This window comes from Sceloporus occidentalis, unplaced genomic scaffold, assembly GCF_023333645.1.
Source record: "Sceloporus occidentalis isolate IW3139 unplaced genomic scaffold, rSceOcc1.0.p SCAF_33, whole genome shotgun sequence".
Classification (NCBI taxonomy): Eukaryota; Metazoa; Chordata; class Lepidosauria; order Squamata; family Phrynosomatidae; genus Sceloporus; species Sceloporus occidentalis.
This window is the reverse complement of record NW_028317013.1, coordinates 4795951-4806769: the sequence shown is the minus strand read 5'-3', so window position 1 is coordinate 4806769 and position 10819 is coordinate 4795951. Positions and strand designations below refer to the sequence as shown.

The 10819-nt window shown below is 36.3% G+C and overlaps 1 protein-coding gene across 1 annotated transcript; it reads right to left on the bottom strand.

Annotated features, from left to right (window-relative positions):
- Positions 1-2585: 2585 nt before the first annotated feature.
- Positions 2586-9695, bottom strand: LOC149298363 (guanylyl cyclase-activating protein 1). The gene is made up of 4 exons (XM_089487511.1): positions 9498-9695; positions 5484-5633; positions 4587-4677; positions 2586-2764 (listed from the first exon to the last, which is right to left on the bottom strand). Exons 1-4 carry the CDS (start codon positions 9693-9695, stop codon positions 2586-2588), a joined length of 618 nt encoding a protein of 205 aa, XP_089343637.1.
- Between the last annotated feature and the right edge of the window lie 1124 nt (positions 9696-10819).

Sequence of the window (10819 nt, the reverse complement as noted above, 5' to 3'; positions counted from 1 at the left end):
TCTTGATCTTATAGATATATGTAAAGGAATAGTTGTCTTTTGTAAAATACTTAAGCAGTTTACCATATCTGTCACATTTTTGTTTTGTTAAGTGTACGTAATTGTATCCAATGAAGTCAGATGGATTGTATGTATATTTCGCTAATTTGTTTTAACTGAACACAGCTCAGATCAGCTGTAATCTGCACTTATCTTCTGCACTTTAATAACCATGCACAGAAAACCAGTACCATTACAACCCCTCCCTTGTTAAAAGAAATGCCTTCACCTGCAGAATTATGTGTCAGGGAGTTCACAATTTGTATTAATGTAGAACCAGACATAAGTAGCATCTGCCAGTCCATCTAACATGAACTATGATCCCCATGATTCTGCTAAAGGACCACATTGTTTGATTCGAATTGTAGTCCAGGGAAACATAGCATATCATAATAGCGGCCTTTGTCCTCAGAAGTTGGAATGGCCTGTTTTTGCAAAAGCCAAATAAAATGTAGACCTTGCACATGTAAAGTGCTGCCTCGCTGGGTTTAACGTATAAAAACACACAAAAGGGTAGCATTTTACATGGGCTGTTCAGCAACACGTTCATCAACACTAGATTATGTCCATTAGATATATGTCCATTGTGGCAACCATAATCAATGGTGGGATTTGTTTTATGGCGTTAAGGGATTCATGAAAATTTACTCATTGTATAAATGAATTCTTTACAAATAACTATTTGATGTACATTTCTTCATATTGTGTTTCGTCAGAGTTTGAGTTGTCAATATATTGCAATTATTAAACAGAATAAAAATGATGCCAAAAGTGTACACTTGGGTGGTAAATCGCAACCTTTTATTGACATGTCTTTGGCTTAAAAATATCACAGGTTTCTGACTCTTAAAACCTTTGCTCATCAGGACCACATTTTTGTTTCTAGACCTAGGTTAAGGTCTGCTTACTGTAGGGCTGAGGACATGAAGTCACTATAGGACTTTAATCTAAGGACTTTCTGATTTTGGCTAGATTTTTTTGAACCAACCAAGAGACATTGCTTACCTGTAGAGGGATAAATAAAACCATTATTTGTTTTCTGCTACAAAAGTATCCTGCAGCAGCACACGCTAACACTATATTTTGTCTGACTTTTTTAGATTAACGAGCATGCTCCAACGTAAACTTTGTTTCCAACACTTCTCATTCTGATCATCCTTTCTGATGATCACAAGGTGACGAGCACAAGCTCTCCAGGCCCTGCATTTCGACCCCCAGCAATCTCTTTGGCACTCGCAGCTACCGTTTGCGGCAGATGTAATGCTGACAAATGCATTGGGAAGGCAAGGCTTTGGGTTAGCGCTCATTTGATTGGTTTTAGGATCTTTCATTGAAATATTGCTCTACCTGTTTCCAGGCAGTTATTAAGACTAGCGATCACTGTGATTGCTGTTTCTGACAGTGTTTGCCTTGCAGTAATTTAATATCCAAAATCATCTACAGTATAATAATTAGTTGGACTTCATGATATACATATAGTAGGAAGCAAAGAACAGCAGCCTAAATACCTAATTACACTAAACATAAGGTGTAATTTCTGCAAAAAAAATTTTTTGTATCAAACATTCTTGAAATTAGTTGCACCTTCCTTGCCACCTACTTTTCTTACACGTGTATTTATTTAGGAAATGTTGCACCAGGAAGCATTCATGGAAATGTGTCTCCTATGTCCTGGATATGACATGGATGTAGACAGAAATTACAAAAGTGATAAGAGCAGTGCTGTCAATTGTCAAGGTTTTTTTTTATTGTTTTTATTCGAAGAAAATAATCTCATTTGCAACAAATTGCAAGTTTTTATTAATTTTTGGTATCGGATCTGTTGAAAGTTTGTGTGGATCTTTCAAGGACTCCACCAACAAAAAATCAAATGCTGGCATGCTTTTTTATGTGTGTGTATGTATATGTATATATATATATATATATATATATATATATATATATATATATATACATACATATATACACTACTCAAAAACGCTAAAATTCATCACACATGTACTTCTACAGCCTGCGATATTGGCCATTTTATGACGCAATACCTTGACCAGACTTTTGAATGTGTAACGTTACCAGCTAAAAGCTGTAAATTGTAAATGGCAAACTTATCAACCGATGGTTCAACCCCACTTTTTGGCTTAACAGTCCAGTACCCTAGAAATTCGATTTGTATGCTCCTTGTATGCTTTCTTGCCAAAGGATCTGCACTTAATTTATAGAAAAAGCAAATAATTATTGGTATAAAAAGATCTTCTGGTGTTCAATATTTTCCTCTGGCAACACAAGGATGGTCCAGCTCTAGAAAGACAAGCTAAATAGACAGTGGCAACTCATGCAGTGTTAACCCTTTGTATGGGCCAAATAATTAAGGTGACGATAACCAAACTTTGAAATGTCAACCTTTGAAATAGTTAAAGAGGCCATGTCAATTTGGTGGTAGTCAAACATATCCTGGAGTGGTTAATGCTATACACACCATTCATAGCATGTAGCACAGGCAAAATCCAAAATGCTAGATATGAATAATGCATCATCATTGAAATCTGTCATGCTTGTGCGTTTCCATTAAGTATTTCCTGCCTGGGCCGTTCTGGAAGGTCCATCCTTTTACCATCATTTTGGATCATGTGGATGATATGTTTGAGGTCCAAGCTGCGAGTTAGAACTTCAAGGAGAAGTTCATCCTTCTGTACACCCTCCATAAATTCTTCCAACGACAGCTCACCTAATGGAAAAAATACAAGGGATTAGAAACACATCAGCCACAGATCTTTTATGACTGTGAACCACACTAATTGGAGTTATATGTTTGCATTTTAACATACACCTCTCAATGGGTACCCAAAGCGATTGTTTTCAAACAACTGGTCGGTACGAGAGTGCTATTGCAAAGTCAGTAATGTAAGGAACAGGAAAAATTTACACTGGAAGGGAATCTATAGTCTTTGTACTGGACATTTTGGTAAATGTCACGTATACACTAATGTTTCCTTTATAAGATATTTTAAATAACACACCCAAAACACTGCAGGTGCTAATAGTGATATGATTTGTATACACACATTAACCTTTGGAATGCTGCTGGTGATTGCTACACTTTTACCACTTTGAACCTAAATTAGAAATTGTTGTTAACATAACACCAATAGTTACTATAACTGCTGTGACACTGTACAGCCTCAGGGACATGTTCTGTGTGTATATTGTGCACAGATAAAGTGCACATCTTGTGTATGGGTCCCTGGGGTGGAGCATTTGGAGAGCCTGGTGGGCCAATGCTTCAGCTCAAGTGTTGTAGCAGACTGGGTACCCAAGCTGGGTTTGCAGGATCTGGTCCAAGCCTACATTGGGCACATGTGCTGGGCATTAGAACCCCCTGGAGCCTGACAATCAGGGTAAGGAGATACCCTGAAGAAGATCCCAAAGCCAAGTATGGCAAACCTGCCTTGATACATGTGTACTGTCTGGGGGAGATTTCCAGAGCCTGGGTAAGCTGCATCTAGCAGTGAAGTGGGTAGTTAGGCTGGTCAGTCTGAGCCAGCAAAGTATAGCCAGAGAGGGCTCCAATGGGAGCTACGGTTTTCTTTTATGATTTTATTTTGGGGATAAATCAGTTTGCTTCAAATTGGTGCTCCTTAGACTTATTGCCCTAGAAGGACTGTGCTTAAGTTCCCTTAAAGTGACATTTAAGGCCCTCATGCTACAGGGTTTGTAACTCTTCATGAAATATAATATTTTTTTTTCTCTGTGCAGTGGACAAAGGTTTACCTGTCATAGCCTCTAGAGGGCACAATCAAATAAAATGTTACATTCCAATTCTGAAACTGATTACCGGTATATATTGTGTATACATATATATATATATAATCACATACACATTTGTTGTGTTCTATTTGATAATGTATATTAACTATAGTTTTAGTTTTTAGTATAGCTCATTGCACACACTCCATTAACCTACATGTGAAAACATTGTGAAACCAAACAAGTAAATGCATAACATCCCGGACCTCAGACACATATTCAAATATTATGGAAAACATAGGAAAATAACAAATAGAAGCAGAACATTATGTTATTTGCAGTAAGGGACACTGCTGGATAGTACAATGTGCTGAAAGCGAGTGGATATTGTTCATGGCTAACACCCTGATGGGTCTCTACTACACAGATGTTTCATGTGATGGGTTTTACAATTCTACAGGGGAACATCACTATTTGGGCTATTAAAATGACCGCTGCTACACTATTGTGAGATTGGTGCTGCAGTGGCAATTTGAAACTTAATCTTTTCATTTTAATCTTTTGTAATGGACTTGGTAAAACAGTGGTTGCAAAAGAGTTACTGTATAGATTTGCTGGCTTGGATTTTAGTGCTGGTTAATTTGTTCTTATTTGGTTCTTAAAAATTGTTAATTTCCAAGTCAATGCAGATGGCGAGTAAAGTGGGATTGAGAATAGACATGATATAACTTTGTTCTTACCACCTAGATATGTTTGCCTAGCACAAGCAGATATTAATTATGAAGAACTGAACGGTCACTCACCATCTCCATTGATGTCAATTTTGTCAAAAACCATATTGGTAAATTCCTCAGCAGTCATCTCATCATTGCATCTGTTTATGGCCCTAATTGCCTGTAATAAAAGATAATAAAGCAATTTAAAGAACACATCAATTGATATATATATATATATATATATATATATATATATATATATATACATACATAGCCATTTTTGTTTTCTGACCAATATCCCATCCTTCCTTTCCTATTGCCCTCTAAAAGTCAGCGGAGGGTTCTAGCCCATTAATTCTAAAAATGGACAGAGTAAATGGGGTTAATTTATGGGATGTTTGGTACTGTTTTGGTCTGTGCCCCAGCATAATGCAAAAAAAAAAGAAAGGAAAAGACTGGTGCAATATTAGCAATTGGTGATGTTCCCAAGGCACCCAAAGAAGAAAGATTACAAAACGTATGTGAATACTAGTATATGCACTAAGAATAATGCGGTTACAAAATTAAATTAAAGAAAGAATGGTTATTCTGTAAAAGAGCCAGGATTATAATTTCCCTCCCTCCTTTGTGTTCTGATGTTAATGATGTCCGATTTTTCAGGTTGGGTTTTAGCCCTGTTCTTCCAGCCCAGCGGAAACATTCACTAACGGGCTGGGTCCCTTGGGGAATTTACGTTTATTACTGCCGATCCCCTTGCTGGCGTAGGTTTAGGGGGAGAATATCGGCAGTATGTGTGTCGTTATTTGGGTATGGGACCAGGGGCCAGTAGAGAGTTCACAGGTCATGAGCTTGGAGTCATATGACGATTTTTATAGGAAGTCATTTGGAGTGAGAATAATTTGAATAAAAAGATGCAAGTGGTAAGCCCATTGTTTTGTATTGTATAATATACTTTAGTCAAATCCTTCAGAATCCCTAACTCACCTTAATAATATTTAGCAGTTCTCCTCTGTCAATGCAGCCATTGCCATCCACATCATAGAGTTTAAAGTACCACCTCAGCTTCTGTTCCACCTTCCCCTTCAGTACTAAACTCAGGGCTGCCACATACTCCATGAAGTCCATGTATCCATCCTAAATGACCAAAAAAAAAGCAATGATGAAAAAATGCACAAATATTCACAACACCCCAGCAGCAAACGGACCCCAAAATAAATAATTCATGTCATTTAGATCATCGCTATCATTATGCACATGGTGGAGCAGATTTAGTGCCTTAATCCTTTCAAATTATTGAGAATTATTAGTAAAATGTAAAACAAAATATTGTGCATGGGACATTAAAAAGACTCAAAGTCTGTAGCCTGGCCATAGTAACCCAAAGTTGCTCAGTAAAAGTATTCAGTGTATACATATATATATATATATATATATATATATATATATAAATTCAACTATAAATCAATTAGTTGCAAATATTATCACTCCCCAGAGGTCAAATATACTTCATAATAGCACTCCTTCAATGTTACCATGGTTTCAGGATTAAAAAAAAGTTTAATTTCAATACAAATGGAGTGGGAGAAATGTACAGCGTGAAAAGATAATTATACTTCTGTGAGTTTTACAGTAATTTCCTGGCCTCTCTGAGCATTCATACATAGGGTGGTATTTATTTAATTACAGCTGCCCTGCTGTGAAAAAGGTTTTGACAAAAGAACGAAAATGGAAGGGCCAGTATAAATAAGAAAAATGGAGGAGGTAGTTAATATACATTAACCCGTAGAATCTTGTATAGCCAATCGCTAGCCAATTTTATTTTCAGGAGCCTAATATCTAGAACTGGAAGGAAGAAAAACAGCTTCAGCTGAACCTCTGTGGGCTCCTGTGGAATATTTGAGCCTAGGGGAACTGTTCTGCACCCCCTCCAAGAATTTAATCAGTTTCAAATGAAGGACCTAAAAATATATATATATAAAAAAATATATAAAACAGTATTCAGTTATTTAATATTTTTTTAAAATAATTTGAAATATTTTAAAATAAAGACTTTACTCCAGGTATGTTTAATGAATGTTTTCTTACAAAAATATCCTACAAATGTGCTGGATGTCTCACAAATAGAGGAAGGGGTGTAGGTGGGTGTTGGTGAATATTATGTCATATTATCCAGTCTAAATGTTATACAATAAGTTACATGAGATGAGGCATAAAGCTATCCGAAATATTAGACAAGGCCAAGGATTGATTAAGGTCTGTGTCTTTACATCGGGGGAAATGGGCAGAATGGTCCTTATCTGCCATCAAATGTCAATTCTACGTTACTATTTCATTTAAAACATGCAAAACATTAAAACAATCAATATACCAAAAATGTATCAATTTTTTATGCTTTTAAAATTGTATTATTTATGTGCCATAGCAGCTGACTAGTTAAAATAATCTGTAACAGAAAACTTAATTTTCTGTCATACATGGTAATGTTTTGCTTTTCCGATACCAGAAGCAGTCTAAAGCCACGTTACTTTTTAATCAAGTTGTGGAAACCTGTAAACATTGTGGCCAGGAAATCTTTATTAAGTGTGTTCATTGATATTATCTTTTTGATTTTTTTAAAATGTGTTTTATGATGGTCCTGTAATTAAGTATGTTGATGGTGTGTAAATTCAATCATGTCTTCACTAGGATTAAATTTAAATATTGTACCTATACCAACACTCTCCCATGATCTTAAAATTGTAAATGGTAAACTTGTGGATTCTGAGTTGAACAAATTAGTTTTTCAATGAAAATTGCCTATTTCGCGCATTCGTAATCTCCAATAACAACGAGGGACCAACCAAACAAATTGCAGAAACCCCCGAAATTTCCTTAAGTTTTATTCATTCGTTTGCCTGTCATAGATGAGTCCATTCTTTTCCTCACACATTTTCTGGGACAATTACAAGATTTTAGTTTTTCTGGGGTAAGACAGGCTTAAACAAGGTATGATTAAAAAGTTTAAAAAAAGGTTCAAAGTGGGTATTCAGAGTCCAATAACTCTAACAGGCGCTGCTTATTAAGTATAAGTAAATGTAAACTGCCCATGAAACAATCAAGGACAGGATACAAACATATAGTTACATACAGCAAAAGATAAAAATATTCTATAGGTAACCATTGCATTGCCAGCCATATACTTAAAAAATCCTATCTCAGATCACTCTAAACTTATTAATTCGTCACCAGAATCAGGAATCAGCACTCACTCCCCACAGGAACTCAGGTGCTTAGCTGTGCTGGGAAGGGCCAGCTCCCTAGTAAATCAAAATAGAAAAAGGCTCCAGGCACTCAAGGGTTCCATCAGACAGCTTTATTGGAGGAAACGGACAACAACGTTTCGACCAACTTGATAAAGACCTCATTGTGAGGTCGAAACGTTGTTGTCCGTTTCCTCCAATAAAGCTGTCTGATGGAACCCTTGAGTGCCTGGAGCCTTTTTCTATTTTGATCTAAACTTATTAATAACATCATTAAAAATCTTACCCACAACACCAATTTATAATAAAGAGGTGCAAAGATGAGGAAAGGAAAAATAAAAATCTCAAGGGTTCTGTGGACCTTAAGTTACTTCTGCTGGGAGGCTGTTCCACGTATCCAACATCCCATCAGTAAAGTAAATCTTCCTTACATTAAGTAAGACATGATTACAGTAAAAATGTTCAAATCTCAGGGGTTCTGCAGACCTCCAACTTCTTCTGCTGGGATGCTGTTCCACATATCCACCCCCTGTAAAGTAAATATTCCTTACATCAAGTAAGACTTTAATTAAATAAAAGTAGAATTCTTGGGGGTTCTGTGGAACTCAAGCTTCTGCTGGGAGGCTGTTCCACATATCCACCACCCCCTCAGTAAAGTAAATCTCCCTTACATTAAGTAAGACTTTGTTAAATAAAAGTTCAAAACTCAGGAGTCCTGTAGACCTTAAGCTACTTCTGCCGCCTCCTCAATAAAGTAAATCTCAGAAGGAGCATAATTAATATGCAAATGCCAATTAACCATTTCAGTGCCTATAAGGAAAACTGGGCATTAATTTACCTCTACAGACAATCAAGGATTATATTATAATTTGGAAAAGATACTATTCCAGGCACTGTGTGTGTCCCCTTTCTCCACATGAAACAAAGCTATAGGAACTTTTTAGGCTGTTGAGATTTCCATATTTCCTTAGTATAAAATCGGGCTCGAAGAAAGTTTGACAAATAGTGTATGAATTAGTCTTACACTAGACGGTGACATCATTAAATCATCACACAGATGATAAATATAGTCCCAAGTGGAATCAACAATGTTTTAGGGCATAGTCCCCTGTTTTAGGGCATAGTCCCCAGACTGAGACATCTGTCTCTGGTTTCTATTTGCCCACAGAAATGCCCCTGCTTTAAACATCAATAGATTTATTTGTTATAATCAATTATAAGAATATCCATCAGCCAATCTGGTCCCGTTAAAATTAACACCATTGATACAGAATGTAATAAACATTTTCGACTTATCTTCTGTATTATTCATATTTATTTCTGATGGGCTTACTTGGTTATGAATACATTAATTTATATTCCATTCAAAAACAGTGTCTGTTTGCTATCCCTTTCTCATTGTAATCCCACTGTTGGGATTAATAAAGCAGAAAAAAATGCATCTGTATTTAATCTTAAAGATCGAGCCAGCTATCTAGAAAGGACCAGAAGAATTCCATCAAGATCTCTCAGTCAGGTTCACATGTATTACACATAGAATTTAGAACTAGTAGTAGAATTTAGGAGCTAGTAGTTTTAGCACAACAAGCACATCATCATTTTTCTATAGCTTTGAGCCTATATGTTTTAAAAAAAAATAAAAAATTCTAAACAACTTTTTATGATGTCATCTGTAATAAAGCAGCAGTTCTATTTCAGCCCCGATTCGAAGATCATTGTAGCGTCAGGAAAATTCAAATGGAAAGAGTTTGTCACTTACCTTGTTAAAGTCAAATGTGTCAAACATTTGTTCAATGTATTGGTTGGATGCGGGACTCAGGTTCTTGAGGCCAAAGAATTGTTTAAATTCATGCTGTGTTAGTTGACCAGAAGGACATTCCGTCATGAACTTCTTATACCATCTGTGGATTTCTGTGGCACTTAACTCCTCTACTGTTTTACCATCCATGTTCCCCATTCTACAGTAATTATAAGTCGGCTCCCTTTGAAGATGTTGATATGCAACCAGAAGCTTCTTTGAATATATTATATATTTCACTCCTTAAACATAAGAGAACAAGCTAGATCCGTGATCCTGTGATCAAAAATAAACAGTAAAGAAAAAAATGTGTCCTTTGTTATGTAAATATTTAGTTGTCGGTGCTGAGGTTCTACAACTCCAACAGCTTCACCTGTCTGTTATATCAGAGTGCAAATGTCAAAGTCATTGGGAAGGATACAAAGATGCTTTAAAGGAGGATTGAATTCGACTCTCAACCAATCAGAGGTCCTCCTATTAGGAAACCCCTCGTGTTCATACAGGTGGGATCCCAACAGCAGAAGAAAAAACGTACAAAGGGAACTGTTGCGATTAAAGACGAAGAAGATTAGCAAGGGAGGAAAGGGTACTACTAAATAGATTTCTAATCTCCTAATCTGGGATCTGGCTCTGACATTGTTAATGTCCTAGGAAGACACTAACATTAGCTCGAGGTAATTGTAATTCTCCTTTACCCTGTTTTTTTTTTTGCTCCAGAAAGCAATATTTGGCACAAACTCAAATAAGGCTGCTTTGATACTATTTGAAATTCCAATAACTAGTTAAGTTTATAAAACATGGTAAGGAAAACAATAAAAAGAAGTCCCATAAAAATAGTTGTTTTATTGGTTTTTTTCACTATGTTGGAACTCTAGATGGCTTTTTCTAAAAATGATGATGTCATGAATCACAACCTCGTGGAGGATACTTTATTTCCCAACCCTGCTTTATGGAAGTCGATGGCCATCATAGTTTTATAGTTTTGGACCCCTGACCTGAATTTACTTTTGTTTCCATTGTTAACTGGAGATAGAAATCCCAGATACTGAACAAGATGCCTGTGCTACTGTAAGGCCACAGAGGATCACCAGGTCTCCTGTCTTCTTCTTTTGGGGCTATCCTCACTGAAGGGAAACGTAGCCCGTTCTGTCCTATGTTGGACTTAGAGGATAAGTGGGCTGTGTTTAAATCACATACATGTGATATAAGGTTATATATGTACTATTAACCAGAAGAGTGGAGGAATTGGCAAGGAAAGAAATGTGTAAATTAATTCCATCACT